The sequence below is a fragment of the Chinchilla lanigera genome, unplaced genomic scaffold, assembly GCF_000276665.1.
Source record: "Chinchilla lanigera isolate Chin_1 unplaced genomic scaffold, ChiLan1.0 scaffold00043, whole genome shotgun sequence".
Taxonomy (NCBI): Eukaryota; Metazoa; Chordata; class Mammalia; order Rodentia; family Chinchillidae; genus Chinchilla; species Chinchilla lanigera.
In genome coordinates this window covers 13428375-13450917 of record NW_004955444.1, presented here as the reverse complement: position 1 = coordinate 13450917, position 22543 = coordinate 13428375, and the positions used below count along the sequence as shown (strand labels likewise).

Sequence of the window (22543 nt, the reverse complement as noted above, 5' to 3'; positions counted from 1 at the left end):
AGCATTTGAGAAACAGCATGGGAAATAAATCCAACTAAAAGTCAAGGTTCTTCTACCTTGGTGAAATTTCTAGGAGTCCAGTGGTACGGGGCACATACAAATATCCTGTCTATGGTAAAAGATAAGGTGTCACATTAGGCTCCCCCTACAACTGAAAAAGACACTTAGTGCTTAGTGGGCCTATCTGGATTTTTGGAGGCAACACATTCCGCACTTAGTGTTTTATTCTGGCCCATTTACCAAGTGACTCAGAAAGCTGCTAGTTTTGAGTGGTATTATGGTTTGTGTCTGCATGTCCCCCCAAATCCTCATGCAGTCAAGGGGCGGGCTTCTAGGATTTGTGATTCATCCATGATCCCATGTTGGGATTATGGCTGTGAGAGCTACACTTGCCCTGGGGCGGCTAGTTTGCATATAATGTAAGGGAGGGAAAGAGGCTTGCTCTTCCAGCTGATGCTCTTCCCTTTTGCTCTTCTTGCTTTCCTGTTTTTTGCCACCATGAACTGTTGTCCTCTGCCATGTGCCACTCTGCCTTGGAGCCAGCTGAGTATGGATGGAAACCTACACAAACTATAAGCGAAATAAATGTTTCCTTCCTTCATTTTGGGCATTGGGTATTTTGTGTCAGCAGCGAGAGAAAAGTAACCGAGACAAGTGGGGCCAAGAACAAGAAAAGGCTGTGCAACAGGTCCAGCCTTCGCTGCAGGCTGCTCTGGTACTGGAGCCTCATGACCCACGAAATCCAGTGGTACTCAGAAGTGGCAGTGGCAGGCAGAGATGCTGTTGGAGTCTCTGGCAGGCCCTTATAGGTGAATTGCAGAGATCTTTAGGATTTTGCAGCAAGGCATTGCCGTCACCTGCAGACAACTACTCTCCCGTTGAAAAACATCTCTTGGCCTGCCACTGGGCCTTAGTAGAAACTAAACGCTTGACCATGGGACACCAGGTTATCATGCGACTTGAGCTGCCTATTATGAGCTGGGTATTATCTGATCCACTGAGTCATAAGGTTGGATGTGCACAGCAACAGTCCATACGTGATCAAGGCAGAGCAGGTTCAGAGGGTACAAGTAAGTTACACGAAGAAGTTGCCCAGATGCTAGTGGCTCCTACTCCTGCTGCATTGTCTTCTGTTTCCCAGCATGCACCAGGGCCTTGGGGGGTGTACCATATGATCGCTGTCAGAGGAAGAGAAGGTTAGGGCCTGGGGTATGGATGGTTCTGCACGTTACACAGGCGCCACATGCAAGTGGACAGCTGCAGCACTGCAGCCCCTTTCTAGGACTTCCCTGATGGACAATGCAAACAGTGGTGAAGGGAAATCTCTATAAGGACAGAACTTTGGGCAGTGCACCTGGTAGTACATTTTGTCTGAAAGGAAAAATGGCCACACATGCAACTATATACTGATTCACAGGCTATGGCCAATGGTCCGGCCAGATGGTCAGGAACTTCGAAGGGACACAACTGGAAAATTGGTGATAAAGGTATCTGGGGAAGGGGTATGTGTATAGACCTCTCTATATGGGCAAAGGATGTAAAAATGTTTACATCCTTGTAAACACTCACCGAAAAGTAACCTCAGCAGTAGAGAACTTTAATAATCCAGCAGATAAGATGACCTGTCCTGTAGACAGTGGTCAAGCTCTTTCTTCGGCCACCCCTGCCCTTCCCCAATGGGCTCATGAACACAGCAGCCAGAGTGGCAGGAATGGAGGTTATGCACGGGCTCAGCAAATGGACTCCCACTCACCAAGCCTTCACTGGCTACAGCCACTGCTGAATGCCCGAAATGCCAGCAGCGGAGACCAACACTGAGTCCTTGCTACGCTGACCATTCCCTGGGGTGATCCGCCTGTGACCTGGCGGCAGCCTGATTATACTGGACCACCTCAGTCATGGAAAGGACTGTGCTTTGTCCTTACTGGCATAGACACTTATTTTGGGTATGGATTTGCCTTTCTTACATGAAGTGCTTCTGGCAAAACTACCATCTGTAGACTCACAGAATGCCTTGTCCACTGTCACAGAATCCTACACCACACTGCCTTTGGCTGAGGAACACATTTTATGGCCAAAGAAGGGAGGCAACGGGCTCAGGCTCATGGAATTTAGTCTTACCATGTTCCTCACCATCCACAAGCAGCTAAATTGACAGAAAGTTGGAATGGCCTTTTGAAGACACAGTTACAGTGTCAGCTGGGTGGAAATAGCTCACAGGGCTGAGGCAAGGTTCTTTAAAAGGCTGTCTGTGCTTTGAATCAGTGTTCACTGTATCGTACTGTGTCTTCCATAGCCAGGATCCATGGGTCCAGGAATCAAGAGGTGGAAGTGGAGATGGTACCGCTCACCACTACCTCCAGCGATCCACTAGCAAATCTTTGCTTCCTATCCCCACAGCCGTGTGCTCTGCTGGCCGAGAAGTCTCAGATTCAGAGCGAGAAAGGCATGTACCAGGAAGCACAGCAATGATACCACTGAACTGGAAGCTAAAAACTTCTCCCTGGTCATTTTGATCTCCTCATGCCTCTGAGTAAACAAGCTAAAAAAGGAGTCACAGTGTTGACAGGGGTAGATGAACAAGACCGTCAAGAGGAAATTGGATTACTACTCCACAGAGGAGGAAATAAAGAACATACTTGGAGCATAAGACTTCCTTTAGAGTGCCTCCTATTATGACCATCCCTATTACTAAAGTCAACAGTCCAATCCAGAATGACAAATGGTCCAGAACCTTCATGAATGAAGATAGGGGGTCACCTCATCAGGGAAAAAATAAAGACCTTCTGAGGTGCTTTTTGAAAGCCAAGGGAATACAGAATGTGTGGTAAAAGAAGGTAGTTCTAAACACCAGCCATGACCCTGTGATCATCTACAGAAACAGGGAGTGTAACAGTTCTTTTCTAAAATGCTTCCTATGTAATATAAAGTTGATAGGCTTAATATTGATTCCCAAGTACTGTTAAACCTATATTACAATGTTCAAGTTATGAAATATTAGACATAAACATCACCCAAAGAAAACTCGCCTTCTACTCTGGGGAGGAATTAGTGCATTTCTGTCTGTATGTAGGATAGTTAGAACATGTTAGGTATAATTATGAACTTGTTACTCTCTCTCTCTCTCTTGTTTTTTTTGTTATTTCAGACAGGGTCTTCCTATGCAGTCCAGGCTGGCCTTGAACTCGCAGTGATCCTCCTCGTTCAGCTTCCCAAGTGCTAGGATTATAAATGTGTGCCACCACACCTGGCTGTGAACTTGCCTTGTGTCTGGACACTGGTTTAAAGAAAGGTGTCTGGCTGTCAAGGTGACAAGGGGTGCACTGTGATAATTAACCAGTTGATTGCGTCAACCTGAGTAACAAACACCCAACTGAATTCGATCAGTATAGGGCTTGTCGCCAGAATGGTATAAAAGGGAAGTGAAGAAGGAAAGTTGTTTCTGTTTCTTTGAAGGAGCTCCAGTCTTCACCTTCACTCTGGATGTCATCTGGCTTCCAGCACAAACCCTTCAGCCTCTTGATAGAATCACACGGGACACTGCAGTGAGCTCCAGGGTTCTGACTGCATCCTCCAGCAGGCAGACAGACGTTTCGCACACTTCCCCATCTGACTGTGGGCATCCCCTGTAAGCCAATCTTATAAATTCTTACATATTTATGTCTTTTGCATTAAATCTGTTTCTCTAATAAGCAGTGACTATTCATTCTGTATATTTAAGTTATCACTGGGTTCTCCCAAAATTGTTTTTCAAACTTGTGAAAACAAACGACCAATTTCTAGTGTCTAGCATAAGTGATGAAAGCTACCAGCTTATGGGAAAATGGCCTCTTTCAGAACTGAGGCAAATGGTGTAAAAGATACCCATAATGCCCTCCACTAAAAAACTTAAAGGAAAGTACCAAGAACTAATGTATTAAAGTGTACTAATATTGAGTTAAAAAAGACGCATGCAATGTTTCCTCTCCCATCAGTTCACAGAATATTCAGTATTTTAATACCAGTGAATAAGAACACAAGTCAAAAAAACATTCTAAAACAAGAGATGCTTAATTGTGTTAAAAGGCAAAGAACTTTTAAAAATGGAAATGGAAACACTTTCTTAAAAATGAAAACTGTATTTATAGAAAAGCTACCCACACCAAAGAATACTGAAATATATAGTACTGCCTATGATATGGTGGCCCTCGAAAATTTTTAGAAAATGATCCTTAATGAGAGCTACCACCACAGCACAGGCTGGAAACACGCGTCCTCACAAACCTGGCAGCTTTTGGAAGCAACAAGCTACATCTTGCTAGCTCACGTTACCTCATCTCATCCCTATAAAAGGAACATCAGATGTGTATCCACCAGACAATAACTATTTTCCTCCCTGGAGCAGACAAGCTGAAGACCACTGATCCTCGTATGAATTGCTGACTTTTGCCTCTTCCTCCCACCTGTCCCCTCCCAATATAATCTCAGAAATTACCAAAATAAGAAATGCAAGAAAATGTTGGGTCAATAAAAGTGAAGGGAAAACTGCACACTTGGATATAATGAACATGTATCATCCATAATTAACTGCAGGCTAAGCAGCTGTTAAAGAAAAGCATTCTAATTACATAATTCATGTTGAAGGAATTGTTCTGCCTATTTCTTCAGTAATATCTCTTCAAGTAAAGGCTGCTATACTTAAATGAATGTATATATTACCTCCTATGAAATCAAAGGCGGGGAGCTAACTATGGGTGGAATTTTACTACCTAATGATTTGGAATCAACTTTAAGAGGAAACCATTCAACCACTCTGTTCACACACCTGGTCCAAAAAGGTGATCAAGGGAAAGCAGTTAAATAATACAGACAATGGCCACTACGTCTATACTTTTGACCATCTTACATACTACCAATCTCATTCCATTTTCACACCAAGCCTGACTGGCAGGGCCTGCATTTTTAAAAAATAAAATTTAGAGAAGAACAATGAATGATTTCAATGAATGACAGGTAGCCAAGAAGCCTAATGATAGGCTAGCTGTGAGGGTTTATATAAGGCTAAACCTTGAAGGTTTATGCTAACGTAGCTTAATTTCATCTACATCTTGAGATAGTAGCTGAGGTAGTATTTGTGCTGAGTTAGGAAAAGAGTACTTTTCAGACTGAGAAGGAGGTGGGTCACCTGGTATTTCACTACCTGTAATTTCAAACAGAAGGCACAAGAGAAGGCCAACTGTGACGACATCTGAGCCTTTCCCTCGGGCCACTCTGTGGGGCTGGAACCTAATCACCAAATGGCAAAAAGAGGCAGAAAAGAAGACATGGAGGGAAAAAGAAGGCAGAGAAACAGTGCTGCAGTCAGGATTCGCAAGGGGAACAACACAGGACACACAATTTATAGAATTACTTGATAAAAGTCACCCAAAGAGTCATACACAAAAAGAGCACACAAAATCTGTCCACGCACTAAAGACCAAAGAATCCAGCTGAGGGCCTGGATTCCATGGTAATGTCCTGCATGAGTTCAGCTGAAGACCTAGAGCCCATAACAAAGCCTCCCAAGAGCCCAACTGGAGGTCCAGAGCCCATGACAACATCTCATGCAGGCCCGTTACATGGATCTGTGCTGGGAAGCCCCGGAGGTCAGTGGTGGAAGCTAGAAAGTCTGTGCCAGTGGGATGAAGGATCTGTGCTAGCAGGCTGAGGGATCTGCACTGGCGCCAGGAAGTGACGCTCAAAGTAAGGACCAGGACTCCCCCAAAAAGTACCACAGCCATCCTCAGTGACAGTGAGGTTGCGAGCTCCTCCAATGGTAAGGAAAGCCAGATTACCAAGGAAACCAATGTGACAAGCTTTTCCAAGTGAGTGAGCAGTGCACCGTCTTCCCCTCCGGGGCCAGGAAGCGATGCTCAAAGTGAGGAGCAGAGCTCCCCCAAAGTGAACCGAAGGCGTTCTCAGTGACAACAAGGTCCCAAACTCCAATGACGAGAACAGCTGAGTTCATCAGGAAAGCCAGCGCGACGAGGTCCTTTAGCAGAAGAGCCTGAGAGAACCAGCAGCTCCCTAACAGCTTCCAAACAGTTTCTAAACTTCTTCCTCTCCAATTCGGCCTCTTACGCGGCTGGCTTCAATCCTCAAGTGGGTTCCCACACCCAACACCAAGGTTCAGTTCAGCTGGCTGTTACAAGTTGACCACCAGCTGTCACTCCACCCCAAATGGGCAGTAAGGAATCTCTGCTAATAAAGGAAAACCTCACTGTGTTCACCATTTTGATGACGATCAGTCCAACTGACTTCTTGTCCATAATGCATAATCAAGTAGAAGGTGCCCACAGCGCTATTCTCTCTATGTAGTGACTTACAGCCTACAAGAAATAATGCAGTAATACTGAAAGGTTCTAATGCTCAAGACAAAGTTGTATTCACTTGTCTGCTTTACCTACTGTATTGGCTTCCTTATGAAAGGAGCCTTATCCAAAGTAAACAGAAAAAACGACAACAGCAACAATAGGTGACGTCAAAGTATAGCAGGGGACCACACATTTATTCATCATTCCAAATAGTCAGATGAGGCATTCTCTCTGTGTACACTGTACTGTACTATTTCACTTTATTAAAAAGCTGTTCAGGCAAAAGGGGCAAAGTCTAGTTAAACCACAAGAATTATGCTAAAATTTTTTATCCCTTTTTTTTTTGGTACCAGGAATTGAACTCAGGACCTTGGGCTTGCTGGGCAGGCACCTATGCCACTGAACTATAAGCCCAACTAAAATTTTTTATCCTAAATGGAAAGTATTTCCAAACAAAGCTAAACCAAACTCAGGAGGTGCTGGGGCAGATCTGAATCACCTAAGGTCATTTTTTTAAAATCACCCTTACTCTCTATAGGCTCTGATTACTGGCCACGTGTGCACCAGAAGGAACCACTGCACTGATCGTGACATGTTAGTTCTCTCAAGTCTGCAGGGTGAGGAAAGGTATCTTGCAGAAGGTAGCTAATCCACCGCTCACCTGTGCTATTCACGCACAGGATAGACCTGAAAGTATCACTATCAATAACACAATCTAAAAGAAACCAAATGAAAAGTCAAGACCATAGTGAGACCATAATGTTCACTTGGGGTTTTAACAATAGCAGCAGTACCTGCCAATCAGCCAAGTTATGAGGACGATGACTGGTTTTTGGTTTTGTTTTTAGTTTTGGTTTGGTACTGAGGCTTGAACTCAGGGTCTCACACAAACCAAGTGCTCTACCTCTGAGCTACATCTCTGGCCCTTTTGTTTTTTAGATGGGGTCTCACTAAATTGCTCAGGCTGGCCTTGAACACGGTTGTGACCTTCCTGCCTCAGCCTCCTGAATAGCTGGATTACAGATGGGTGCCGCCATACTTGGTGATGATGATGACTTTTAATTACTGCTATGGCTAGTAATAAAAAGATAAAATTGTAAGATTATTTCTGTTAGCTTTTAGAAAAGTCACTAAAAAAGGGACAATATGATGTTCCCTCTGCCAACAGCTGGCTCAGAAACTAAGTTAAGAAAGCAACCCACCAGTGGCTGTACCATCACTGCACAATCTAGAGGCTATATGAACTCAAGTAAGTCAAATTCTTCACTTACCATTTGTTAGTCTATCAAATAGAAAGATATCAAAATTCCAATTTCCAACTTTTTCCAGCATACACTGAAATGAAAACCAAACATTCCTACTGTAATTTATTTTCAGTAACATTCTCTGTTTTTTTTTTAAAGATAGTCCATAGAGAAGTTAATGAAAATGGAAAGTGACTAATTTACTTTAAGAAATAGCAATTATCATTCTCCTTTTAATCATGACTTTTCCAATGAGCTACAAAAATGTCCAAAGAAGTAAACTCCATTTGAACAATGAAATTATTATTTTGTCTTTCAGTTAATGAATGCACAGGTCAGGCTAGTCTTTCAACTTATTCCTTCAGCTTCAATAATTTTCAAGAATTCTGAAATAATTCAGCATCACAGAAGTGTGACTTGTATGTTGTATGGTCTAAAACTAGACTTTAAAGAGCTAACAAATATGAGTTAGAAGAGCTATGTACTGAACACAAGTACCAGCATAAGTACTGTGTACTCACAACAACACTCTCCAAGCAGGCATTGTTTTGAAGTCTCATTTTATAGATAGGGAAACATAAAAGGTAACTTACTTGCATGGTCAGAAAACGAGAGAGCTAGAATCTAAAAATCAGGAATCTGATTTTGGAATTCAGGCCCCTGACACTGACACTATACCATGCTTTAATTATTTGTTATTAAGTTTTTAAAGAATATTCCAAATGAGATATTTTTAAATAAACTTTAAATATCATTATAAAGTTAATAATAGAATTTATTACATTACCTTTTAGGATGATATATACTTTACCAAAAGAAAATAAATTCCACAAAAATCCTAAAAACCAAATATTTTTATACCACATATTTTTTATTCCTTTTGTTTTTTTCCAAACAGGACCTCACTACGCAGTTCAGGCCTGCCTTGAACTCACTATGTAGCCCAGGCAGTCCTTGAAATCACAGCAATCCTCCTGCCTCAGCCTCTTGAGTGCTGAGCTTATAGGTTATAGGCGTACACCACCACACCCGGCTTTGCATTATATAGCCTCTCTATTTTTTGAGACAAGGTCTCACTATACAGTTCAGGCCAGCCTTGAGCTCACTTTGTAGCCCAGGCTGGTCTTGAACTTGCAATAATCCTCCTGCCTCAGCCTCCTGAGTGCTGGGATTACAGCTGTGTGCCACCACGTCTGGTTTGCATTATATATTCTTAACCTAAACATTTTATGCACTTTGTCTTTTTTTTTTGAAAGGCTCTTGCTATGCAGTTCAGGCTGGCCTTGAGCTCACTTTGTAGCCCAGGCTGGTCTCGAACTTGTGACTATCCTCCAGCTTCAGCCTCCTGAGTGCTACGATTACAGGCATGCGCCACTACACTCGGCTATGTACTTTCTCAAGAAAAACACTTATTTTCGATCTACACTAATGGATAATCTGACATGCAATGCTAACATACTACTAGAGACTGTTGATTATGAAAGTACAAAAAACAACGATACATATATCAATATTCTCAGTTTAAAAAGCAGAGCTTGAATCTTTTCAAAAGTTTGAAGAAAGTACAAATATTTTTCAGTGGTATCATTTATCAAACAGGAAAGCAAAATTTTTCAGTACAATGTAACTGCTAAAAATGTACCTTAACCTGTTCTACACAAATTTACAAAAATTGGCCAGTAAATGTTAAGTCAAACTCAAGATTATTTAAAATCCTCATTTGGGCAAAAACAGGCTCATTTAACATCAACTTAATTGAGACATTTCATTGAAAGTATTTGAAGATGAACTAGGCTTACTTAAAACATATCTAAATCCTCAAAATCTCCTTGACGTAAGAGTCTACACAAAATGCATTTGACTGAAAATCATGAAAGTCTACTTTGTGTGCTGCTGCGTTTACCTTTAACCAGTGGGATGTGCTTAAGTTCCTTGTGCCCTCCAGGTCTCAGCTATCTCAGACAGACTGGAGAGATACTAGCCTGGATAATCTCTACTGTTCTTCCCAGCATTTAAGATTCGGGGTGACCTTTGTAAACCATATTTAATGTTTTACAGATCTATTTGTTACTGAATGTTGTAACAAATGAAAACATTTTCACTACCTCAGTCATTTCTCAAATCTCCTTGGTTCTGCCATACCTAAATGTAAAACGAACAGCTACTCTAAAGAAAAAAATCTGAAAAGCTGGCCCAAATTATTTTTCACAGACAGAAAAAGAATGTCCAAGTTAGTACAATATGGAAAAGAAAGGCCTTTAGAAAACTTGTTAAACAACATTTTCTTGAAAAAGCCGTACAGACCTTGGCTTGTCCATTGTAATCGTCATCTAAAATGTTAAGAGAGCTGGAAACCGTAGTACCACGGAAAAAGCGTGAGGATCTGAGATAGCGCTGGAAACTTAGTAACCTTCTAATGTTCCTTGCAGAGACAGACACTTCGATCTCAGACTGAGCTGAAATAAAAGAAGGCAGAGGTAAAAACAACTCAAAAAGAGCACATGCTACACCTGCTACTCAGCCTCTAGTTATGTACAAGGATTTCTGAAAGTCTACTCAAAACTTTACATTTTCATATCTAAGGTACAGACCTACTTTGTATCTACTGCAATTTAGCAGAAGTATTAAACAAAGACGGTAGTAAGTTACAATTATTACTTTCTTTAGTACACGTTTGTAGTACATAATATTTACATTCGTTATAGGGAGTAGATGAATGTACTTAACATATCTAATTCTTTTTACCCCTCAATCTCCAGATTTCCTTGCCATTTGCAAAAGATTTATATCCTTGTTTCCTATTATCTTTTAGTTTCAAATAATTATTTATACTTTGGGTTACTTATTTCACTTAGTATTATGATCTCAAGGTGCATCCGTTTTCCTACAAATGAGTCAGATTTGTTCTCTGCGGCACAGTAGTGCCCCATTCTTTATAAATATCATATACCCTCTATCCATTCATCTGTTAATACATAACAGGCCACTTCCAAGATTTAGCTAATATGCACTGTGCTGTTAGAAACACGGGTACGAAATGTATCACTTTGGTAAGATGTCTTTAATTCTTTTGGGAAGATACCTAGGAGAGGAATAAGTGAGTTGAGTGGAATTCTATTTTTAGTTTTTGGAGGAATCTCCATATTGATTTCCAAGTATTTTTAAACATTCATTAATCACCACAGCATATTTCTAGTGGAGAAGAGGTTTCTATTTCTATTTTTGATTGGAGAAATAAGAATGGAAGGGTAAATGAAATGGTAGCTGATCAGACATACTCTCTCTTCTGTCTAGTTACTCATTTCAACTGCTATGAGTCTGTTTTTTTTTACCTGTAAAATAATTGAGAATATCTAATAAAAAGGGTACTGAATTGAATTAGCTTATATATACGTGAGTTAGATATATAACATGTATTAAATAAATGGTAGTGGTGTAGATTATAATAAAATTGATACTGACTAAAACATGCATCTCCAAATTTATGGAGAACAAATTCTGCACTTCCCATCTTGCTTCTGCCAGATACTCCAGTTATTTGGGCTGCTATCCTCATAGGTCATGGGGCTTAGTAACCGATATCACTAACTGCTTTTCACCCAGGTGTTCTGGCAAAAACCTAGCAGATTTATCCATTATTGAGCACTTCCCTGGTGAGTATAAGTCCCTCAGGATCCAGAGTCCTGGAACAGTTTATTCTAGTCTCATCCCCCCTCCCAATTTAGAGGTTGTTTCAGTGGGAAGACCAAGCCCTAGAACTTCTCACCCTGTCATTTTGAGTGACTTTCACATCTTTCCTTTAAGCAGTATGTTTTTCTTGGTCATTTCTTGGATTAGCCACCCCAAGCCCTCTCTTCTGCTTAGCCCTGGTTTGAGAATGGAACAAGTTGTATGGGAAGATATAATTGTCCAGAAAGAGTAACTGTTAATATTCTGGAACTCTAGGAAGTTTTTTTATTATTCTTTTCTACATACATATGTGCACATACAGTTTTTCTTCCATCTAAGAAAGTTCACAATATATTTTCTTTCTTTTTTTTCTTTTTCCCGGTACTGGGAATTGAACTCACGACCTTTCGCTTGCCAGGCAGGCGCTGTGCTGCTGAGCTAAATCCCCAGCCTCCACAGTATATTTTCTAAATTTAAAATTCACGGGTATCTTTTCACATTGATAAACATGTGACATGTTTTACTAGTCATATATTATTCTAAAGTATGAAATTAATGTTTCCCTACTATTTATTGTTAAACTGTTTCTTTCATTTCTTTACAAATAATTCTGCAATTAGCAACCTTGAACTAAATCCTTGCACACAGGGTAACTGACTGCCTGGGACTAAATCCTCAGAAGTACAAGGAACACACTTCAATGACGTCTAAAACATGCCAAACTGGAGAAAAAATTTTCTAAAAGAAAATTAGAGAAGCTTCCAGAAGTGTCCTAGAACAGTTTACAAAATATGATTAAGGAAGATAAGGAGCTATAAATCAAGAATGAAATGAGATAATTTCAAGATTGTTAGAAATATTTTGTTTTTTCAAGTTTGCTCATCTCCCCTCTCCTTACCACACATGCACACACTATCTCATTACAGGGATTAGAAGCAAAATTCTTCTGCTGGAAAAGCTTATAGACATATCTTTTGGGGTAATAAGACAGGGTAAGAGTTGGGAAGTTTTCTTTTCTTTTTTTTTTTTTTTTTTTTTAATTGAGACAGGGTCTCACTATATAGTTCAGGCTGGCCTTGAGCTCACTTTGTAGCCCTGGCTGGTCTCAAACTTGCAAAGATCCTCCTGCCTCAGCCTCCCAAGAGCTGGGATTATAGGTGTGTGCCACCACGCCCAGCAAGAGTTGGGAAGATTGCACCCAACTTTTCTTTTCTTGGCTATCCGAGAGATAAAACCCAGGCCCTCATGCATGCTAGGCAAGTGCTCTGGTGCTGAGCAACATCCCCAGCTACTTGATTAGAGGGGAAACGAGCACACCAAGGTCAAGGAAACAGGGAAAGGACACCAAGCTAAATAACTGGTATCATTTAAGGATATAGCAAAGAGGGTACATGAGGAAGCGGGACCAGGAGACAGTGACTATGAGAACTTAACACCCTCTCATTTGGATAATTACTAAAAGGCTCATGCTCCATCCAAGTTACACAAACATCTGACCCTACTGCTGATATTCTCATGAGCTCATTATTAGACATGAGGCAAGCCATTATTTATTCCACAGCGTAATACACAACAGATTAAACTTTATTAAAGCTCGGCTTCCATCAAGCTTGGACTATTTATTTTAAGTCCCAGGCTTGTTCTAGTTTACATGGTTACCTACATTCCAATCCAGATTAGAAAGCCAACAGGCTCAGTGAATTAATCAAGTTACTATTAAAGAGCGTTTGGCTCTGCCAGCTCTCCTCTAAAATACCGCATTACCTCACTATGTGACCATGAGGGAACTAATCAGTCTTCACCAAAACTAAATGAACACTGTGACTTAGTGACTGCGGGCATTATGTCCAGTCATCAGTTCTTAGCTTCTCTAAGCCAGCAAGTGAAATGTAAGACAGCAGGCAATTTAATTTCTCTTGTTTTTCGCTCTTCATCTTAGCAAGTACATAGGAAATGTAATACTTCCGTGAAAGAGGGAAAATGGGCTGCAGAATCAATACATCTTAAGCAGTATTACTGCTACCTATCATCCAAACTGCATGTCAAAAGTTGTGACAGGTATTCAGTAATATTCAGATATTTAGTAATGAAACAAAAGACGTCTTCAACAGAAAAGCCTTTGGATCTTGAACCCTGACCACTATTTGCTTTACTAGGCCACAAGAGGGAGCACTGTAGTCAGGATATCTGCCGAAAGAAAGCCATGAAAACCAGGGAGGTGGTGATTTACTGTTGAAAGGTATTACTTTAGTCTAACTCCCCCTTTTGTCTCCTAACTCCTCTCAGAAAGAATAAGAATCATATCTAAGCGCCTACTGTTAATACGGAGGAATCACAATTATTCTAGAAAAGCTTTACACTAAGCAGGCAGGGACAGAGAAACTGCGCTAAGTGCTTAGAGCAACGGTCTTCAACAGAGATGCCCCCAGCAGAAAGGAGCTGACAGGGAGGGAGGACGGGGGAGGGGATAAACATGGGCTTCCCAGGTGAACACATGTGAGTCTGAATCTCAGCTCTGTCACTAATTTCATGACGTTAAGCAAGTTATTTAAAGTTTCTGATCTTTAGTTTCTTGATCTGTAAAACAGACCTCACAGGACAGTTGTACAGATTAAATGAAATAATACAGGCGATATTTCTGCCATTTTTTGCCAAAATACTTAAATTAATGAATATAATCACTTTATTATTAAATATAGCAAATATTTTAAACATATGACTTCATACTATTAACAAACCACATTTATTTCTCATGACTGCATAGCTTCATTCTAAAAATCACTGTAGAGAAGAACTGCAGAAATAATTGCATACATTTTAAAGATTTCAAAATTTGCAGTTTCATTAACTTAAAATGAATACATAGTACAGATTTCATTATAAATAAAAAAGCTACTCATAATCTAAAATTAGATCAAAATTAATGAGAATAAAATGTGTAACCAATATTTTTCCTATAAGCAATTCTTGTAACCTTAGTTCACAAAACTCAATGTCCACTTTGATAATATTTAATAAGAAGTTAAAAATTCTCCCCAAACTACTCTCATTGTTGAAAATTAGGCATTTTCATACCTGGGATACTTGGTATATGAATCCCTCTTATGTCTATACTGAGGGCTTGAACTTAGCTCCTTATTCATTAAATTCTTAATTCCCTTACTAATGAGCAGAGAAGGAAGGAAGGAAGGAAGGGAGGGAGGGAGGGAGGGAGGGAGAGGGACAGAGGGAGGCAGGCAGATATGCAGGTGGGCAAGAAATCATGCATAGACAGCTCTGTTGTGAGCATGTTAAATGGTATTAAGAAAAAGGTCTAATACATACCCTAATTTATGCTACAAAGTTAGAGGCCCCTAATTTATGCTACAAAGTGAGAGAAGTTATCTAGAAGACAGAACATCTGTTGTTACAATTTTGGGACAAGAGAAAACAAAAATCGGTGATTTTCAAACGTAGGTATTTCAGAACCACCTGGAAACGAAATACATTTTAAACACAGACATGTGGGGTCAGAATGCTGATTCCTGATGCAATTCAATACAGCAGTGTCACTCTCAACCAGCACCACTCGGTAACGGGATTGCCAGGAATGCAACACTGGTCATAGAAAAGACAGGAAAAGGCAACATGGGTCACAGAAATTAAGAGTTTCCAGTGATATCGCCATGAACTCAATTAAGGAAATATTGTTTTTTGAAACAACCAGATATGATTTCAAGACAAATAAATGATTGGGAATAAACTAATAGAAATTCCAAACAAATATTATCACAGTCCATAATACCACAATTGTAAGTGCAGGCTGGCAGGTGTGTGACAAACTAAGTTACAAGTGATAGGTTGCCATTTTCAACAGACCAAAAATAATCACTGGAAAAAAGTATGCTTAGGAATATAAAAATAATGACAAAAGCAGTACAATGTGAAAGTTAAGAGAGAAGTACTGTAACAAAGAAAATGCAGGGCTGAGAGAAATTCCAAGCAAACAACTCCATGTCTGATGTGAAGAAGAGCACTAAAAGCTTCCAAATATAAAAGAAGTTATTCCTGTGTGGGAGTTACGATATATTAAAGACAGATAATCTCAGACAATAAAGCCAATATGGTATTAGCTTTAAAGATCCAGACACACACATTAAGAGATGCGCTTTCTTATCACACAATGAGCTATGACACAAACAATTCAGGTCTGACACAGCCTTATTAGGCAGATAAAAAGCAACCCCAAATCAAATGCATTATGAGGAACTGTGAGGAAATTTAGGGGGAATTTTACACGTTTTCACAACGGGTCGCTACAATAAAGACAACATACGACATCAGAAAGGCAGCAACCAGCGTGAACTTGCCTAACAGTTAAAACAGATTATATTTAGAGACCTACAAAGACCCTATAAAATTTAACTGGTAGAAGATATATAGCTTTAGGCTGGGCATGGTGGCACATGCCTTTAAGCCCAGCACTCAGGAAGCGTAGCAACAACGATCACCATGACTTGGAAGCCAGCCTGAGTTACATAAGCGAGTTCAGGGCCAGCCTCACTACACAGTGAGACCCTGGCTCAAGGTAAGAGCTGTCGGGCTACAGTGCAAATATCCTGAAAGGTTCCTGCTGGCCTAGTGTGGGCTGCAGTACAGTGCCAAAACGCGTAAAGAGCTCAAGATAATGGGCAAGACGCATGGAAGGGCACTGGAACGTTACTGTGTGCCAAGAACAAAAGAAAACAGAAGAAAACTGTATTCCTGCAGACGTAAGAAACTGTAAAGAAATACATCTCTTGTATTCCATCCTGTCAGATATTGGCAGACACTATTCCCTCCAGTCTGGATGACGTCAATGAGCTTTGGCAAGTTTTATGAAGAGAAATGTCAGGCTGACAACTCCCATTACTAGTTAATAAGCATGCCCAAGTCTCTAAGTGGGCACGTGAGATGGGATCACAATAATTCTTTTATATTTATAAATACTAGTATTTGTTATTATATAAACTAAAGATATAATGTGTCACTGAAAGAATGAATAAACTTAGAACTACAAGTTTAGAGCAAACAAGAATTTTTCACAAAAAGCCCCATGGAATTCATTTCACCATGTCCCGCTCTTTTAAGACTGAAACTTCTTTATTTCAGGAAACCAGATATATGGGCAACAGAACAGAGAAAAACCTTTGCAAGAATATTCGGGATTTTTATTTCAACCTCCTAATGTAAGCAATTTATTCAAAAGAGGGAAATGGAAGTGGGACCCTTGATTCTTTCTCTATCTGTGTGAATGCACAAACGAGAGCCCAGTGAGGGCAAGCTGCTACAGTAAGTGTCTTAGGCACTTTTCTCCTTGCTGAGACAAGATACTGACACCACAAGTTAAAGGAGGAAAGGTTTAATTTCATCTTACACTTTGTAGAGGTTTTCGCCCATAGTTGTCTGGCTCTAAGGCAGCGGGCAGAGTAGAGGGCCATCACAAAAGAGAAACAGTTTATGATGTGGCAGGCAGAAGGCAGCAAGGCACCAAGTAGCAAGCTGCAGGCCTGCCTGTGCCCCTTTATATTCCATCCAGGCTACAAGCCCACGGGTTGGTTCCAGCCACGCCCAGGGTGGGGGCTTCCATTATCCACACTCAGAACCACGCTAAACCCATTATTATCACACACCCTAGATCAGTGACAGCAAACTTTTTAGAGCTTTCAATGATACAACAGCAGGTTGCAGCACATGTGCCACAGGTTTGCCACCACTGCTGTAGATCTAGCCATTTCCAAAGACCCCCAGCTATGACTGCATGAGGCTTTGCAAGGACATTGACATATAAACTGTAACATTCTACTCCTGATCCCCAAAAGATTCATGAGCATCTCTTTATGCAAAAGGCAGTTAGTCCATCTCTAAGAGTTGCCAAAATCCTAACAGTTTCAGCATTGCTAAAAAGTCCAAGTCCAGATCTCTTCTGGGATTTACGGCAAACTGTTAGCTGCAAACTCCTGTACAAATGAAAAGGAAGTTAATCACTTCCAATATACAATGGCACAATATAAGCATTTCTATTCCAAAATGAAGGAATGAGTCCAAATCAAGATCAAAATCCAGCAGGGCAAACATTAAATTCGTAATTTCATGTCCAGCACCCCCAGCAATTTGTGGCAAGAGGTGAATGCCAAAGGGCTTGGGTGACTCTGCCTCTACAGCACTGCTGGTGGTTGTAGCTCCCATGGCTTACTCAGAGCTTAACATACTGCCCTCCCTCTCAGGCACACTGCCTGGTCTCGTATGCTTTCTTCTGAAGTCTGGGTGGAAACCTTCCTGATGCTACAACTCTTGCATTTTGTATGCACCTGAAATCAGTACTATGTGGATGATGCCAGTGTCTGCCACCAGCTAGAGCAGTAGCCAGCTTTCTCTTCTCCTGGTGGTAGTGGTTGAGTGCCTGGGTTGCTGAGTGCTGTGAACCCAATCCTGAGGAACAAATTCTGGAACATGGTACTCTACAGCTGTCTGCTCAAAGTGAATTATTCACTTTTGCAATTGTGAGGCTGCAAAGGCTAGAGTTCTGTTGGTTATTGTGATGGCCTCAGTCCATCGTTTCTTTTGTCCTACTCCTTCTCAGCAACCAGGTTCTCCTCTCTCCATCTTTGCAGTCCACAACTGTACTGGACTGTTCTTTCTGACCAAACTCAAAATTTTTAAAATCATTCTGCTAGGCTGTTTAGTCTTGATTCTCAACATATATCTGGCTAAAGGCCCCACTAGTAGCCACGCTACACCCTCAACATCAGACTACTTTGAAATTTCCTCCATTAGATTAGCCTGCTACTCTTAATCTCAGTCTCATGCAAAGTCTCTGGACATGAGCAAAATGCAGACAAATTTTCTGCCAAAACATGACACACATGGTCTGGAGTCCAACTGCCAATACAGTCCTAGCTCCTGACTGAAACCTCCTGAGCCTGGTCTTTACCAGTTGCATTTTTATCAGCATTGTAGTCTTCCGAATTCTCATCTGAATCTTGTATCAATTTCAGCTTACAGCATTCCAGGCTGCCTCTTCGGCTGGCATTCCCAAACCTTCCCAAACTCTTTCCACAAGCCACTTTCAAGGGCTTCTGAACCACATGGCCAGGGAGTGTCACAGCCACAACCCCACTTCTCTAGTACCAAAATCTGCTTACTTTTCTCACTGCTGAGACAAAATACCTGACATCCACAAGTTAAAAAGGAAAGTTTTATTTCAGTTCATAGTTTGTAGAGATTTTAACCTATAGTTGTCTGGCTCCAAGGCAGACATAGCAGAGGGGCATTATAGAGGAGAAACAGTACACGGTGTGGCCGGCAGAAGACGGCAAGTAACAAGCAGCAAGTGTGCCGTTTTTCTGTCCCTTTATATTCCATCCAGATTACAAGCCTGTTGATTTGTGCCAGCCACACCCAGGATGGGGTTTCCACTATCTACACCCAGAGCTATGCTAAACCCCCTTGGCTATCATACGTTCTTAATCAGTGTATCATATACCTTACATCTAGCCATCTCCAAGAAGCCTCATCTATGAGTACATGAGGCTTTCAGGGGGACACCAAGATACAAGCCATAATAGTAAGGAATGATATGCAGGAGCAAAGGAGCCTATGTAAGAGACATACAAGCTCTGGGTCATCTTTGGTTATAAACTACTCTCCTGTTAGTCCTTCACGGATTCTAGTCTTGTGCTCTCTAATCAGCCAACTTCTCTCTTTTTTGCTCCTCCTCTTGCATCATGCTTCCCTCCCAATATGTTAGTCCACATATTGCTTGCTGCTATTACATGCTTCAAACTTACAATTTTCTTAACACATTGTTAAAGGACTAAATAGGGTAAAGAGACATCAGAAATAAATTTATTAAATGCAGGAGTATGCGAAATCTGTACTTTATTGAGGATAACACCCATATACCGGTTAAGTTTGTAGTCTAGGAATCTTTAAAAAACATTTTCAGATTAAATGTATCAAAAATAAATCAATCTGCCCATACAAAAACTACACTAAATCCAACACTTGTTTTCAAAAAAGGTTTTGTAAAATCATCAAAGACTAGCGCAGTCTGCAAGCTTACAGATTACTTATGACACTTCAACTGCACTGCCAGACACTGCTTTCTGTTCTACAGTATAAGCAACCACAGTTCTTCTATCAGTTCTAATAAAAATGTTTGACTAATATGAGCATCTAAGATATTTAACAGTATCTTTAATGAGCTAAGAGCTTCTAAGCTTTGTAACTAACATAAGCCACTCATGTAATTCCTATTTAAATCAAAATGGAACACTCCACAACGAAAATACTAATTTAAGACAGTGTTCCAAGAAATGATTGTGGTCACCATAAAACAGTATCAATAATGCCTTTCTTATGTGAAAAATCCCTTCAAACACACTTATTCCATCACTCTTGCCACTTTCTGAAGCAGTTCTAGAAGTCCTCTTTTGTGAGTGTCTTTAGTTGCACTGTCCTGGTTGCCTTTATGTTCTGAATTGGTTTAGAGTGTTTACCTTTTATTTTTATTTATTTATATATTTATTTTGTACTACGAATTGAACTCAGGACCTTGTGCTTGCAAGGCAGGCACTGGGCCACTGAGCTACATCCCGGCCCCATTACTATTATTTTCTGACTTTTTAAAAACTACTATATATTTGTCATACATATTGATCACATTCCTTATAGGAAACTTGTACCTCTACATAATATATCTTGATTCTTCTTTTATTTGCCATCCCCCCTCCCTTCAACTCTTTTTTCCCTCCCCATTTACAAAAGCTTTCTTCCAGGTTTTCCTTGCACTCTGTTTTTCCTTTTTTCTTTTCTCCCTGTGGTGTATTAACAGTCAAGTAGTAACACCAGGTGAACTAAATCAGCGTGGTGCTGGGTGTGGAAGGCTCACCAGAGGATTTCTGCCAACAGGATAAAAAGACAACTGGAAGGGAAGATGGTGTGCTGTTGATTCTCCTGGAGAAGCTTGTCACGCTGGCTTTCCTGATATGAAATTGGCTGTTCTGGTTGTCGGAGGAGCTCACATCCTCACTGTTGCTGAGGATGGCTGCGGTTCTCTTTGGGGGAGCTCTGGTCTTTATTGTGAAGGTCGCTTCCTGGCTTCAATGCAGCTCTATCTGCCTGCTGCCACAGATCCTTCATCCCACTGGCGCAGACTTTCTAGCTTCCACCACACACCTTTGGGCCTTCCCAGTGCAGATCCTTGATACAGATGTGCATGAGATATTGTCGTGGGCTCTAGGCCTCCAGCTGGACTCGTGGAGGATTGCCATGGGCTCTTCAGTTGGATTCTTTGGGTCTCTAGTGCATGGGGAGATCTATTGCACTCTTCTGCACTGGACATTTTGGGTAAATACTATAAAATAATCCTATAAATTATGTCCTGTATTAAATGTATTCCCCTGTAAATCTTTTTTTTTTTTTTGGTTTTTCTCCGGTACCAGGAACCGAACTCACCACCTTGCGCTTGCCAGGCAGGCGTTTTTGCCGCTGAGCTAAATTCCCAGCCCTCCCCTGTAAATCTTGACTATAATACTTTCCTCCCCATCCCTCACCTTCCTATTGGAACTTGTTCTTCCTACTTCCCAATATTTATTTTCATTATGCTCCTCATTTACCCTTTAGGTTTCTCATACCAGAGAAACAGTTCCATATTTAAGCTTGTGTGTCTGATATATTTCACTTAAGATTATAGTCTGAAGGTGCATCCATTTTCCTACAAATGACTCAAATTTATACTTTTTTATGGCCAAGTAGTACTCCACTACACATAACTACCACATTTCCTTTATTGATTCATCTTTTGATGGACAAATGGACTATTTCCAAGGTTTAGCTATTATAAATTGTGCTGCTATAAATGTGGGTACACATATATCACTGTGATATGATGCTTTTAACTCTTCTGAGAAGATACCTAGAAGGGGAATGAACAGCTGGGTCAAATGGAACCTCTAGTTCAAGCTTTTTGAGGAATCTCCATATTGATTTCCATAGTGATTGTACCAGTCTACACTCCCACCAACAATGGAGAAGGATTCCCTTTCTCCACAGGCTTGCCAGCATCTGTTACTGGTTGACTTCTTGATGATAGCCATTCTTTCTGCAGTGAGCTTAAATCTCAGTGTTGTTATAATTTGCATTTCTTGAATGACCAGTGATGCTGAGCAAGTTTTTATACATTTATTTGATGTTTGTACTTCTGAAAAGTGTCTATTCATTTCAGATGCCCAATTTTGGATTGGGGGGGTCTTGTCTTTTGAGTTCTTTATATATGCTAGATGTTAGTCCTTTGTCTGAGAAGTAGCTGGTAAAAACTTTTTTCTCATTCTGTGGTTTGTCTCTCTACTCCGTGGGTTCTTTTGCTGTGCAGAAACTTTTTAATTTGATGTGATCCAAGTTGTTGATTCTTTGTAATCTTTCCAGTGCAACTGGGTTTTTTTTTCATAAAGTCTTTGCCTATACCTATGTTTTCTAGAGTTTTATATATCCCATCTTCCAGTACGTTGTGTTTATAAAATGTTTATCTTTCATTGTCATTTTGACTTTTGGTAAAAATCAGAAGTCACATGGTTCCAGAACTTGTGCATGAGGTCAATGAAGGTACACATAATGTTTTTATAAGCCTGGCTTTCCATTGGATGGCACTTGGTGGCAGTAACATTTACTGTACTTTTATCACACCTCATAAACACATTCATGAAAGAAGACTCCAGAACTAGTTCAGAAAATGGCAAGAACGATGTGATAAGAGCGTTTGAAGGAAGGGAGAGTATTCTGAAAGGGATTAAGGGCAATGTGTCTTTTACATTCACTGTACATTCTGACATACCTTATAAATATCTTTTGTTATAATAGAAAAAATATAGCTCATAAAAATATAAATAATGGTCAAAGAATGCTTCAGAAAACTTCCTGAGAGAGAGGTATCTACAGAAATCTATCTTTCTTTCCTTCTCTCTCTCTTTTTTTTTTTTTTTTTTTGTTCTGGGAATTGAACTCAGGACCTGTGCTTGCCAGGAAGGCACTTGTGCTCCTGAGGTATATCCCTGGCTCAAAATGTTGCATTTTAGCATGAAGATAGCCCTAAAAGTAGCAAACATATTACCAAAAAGGAAAAGCTAGTTAGGAGTGAAAGCTTTTCTATGAGCTAGTTATCTCAGAAAAGATTTAACCTAAAAATTATAGACATTATTAAGTAAAGCGGAATTACTGCAACAAAGCTTCAAGGCTAGCCCTGACTTCAGATTTACCCTAGATCTTTGGAAATCTGTCTTG

General features: G+C 40.4%; 1 protein-coding gene across 3 annotated transcripts in view; it reads right to left on the bottom strand.

The window, feature by feature from the left end:
* Pde7a (phosphodiesterase 7A) overlaps positions 1-22543 on the bottom strand; it is a gene marked incomplete at its 5' end in the record, with an annotated part of 126423 nt that overhangs the window by 24910 nt on the left and 78970 nt on the right. For all 3 annotated transcript variants that reach the window (XR_262266.2, XR_262267.2, XM_005392162.2), the window contains 2 exon segments: positions 7604-7667; positions 9881-10032. Coding sequence is in view for 1 of the 3 variants with exons in the window: in XM_005392162.2 (XP_005392219.1) it covers positions 7604-7667; positions 9881-10032 (216 nt within the window).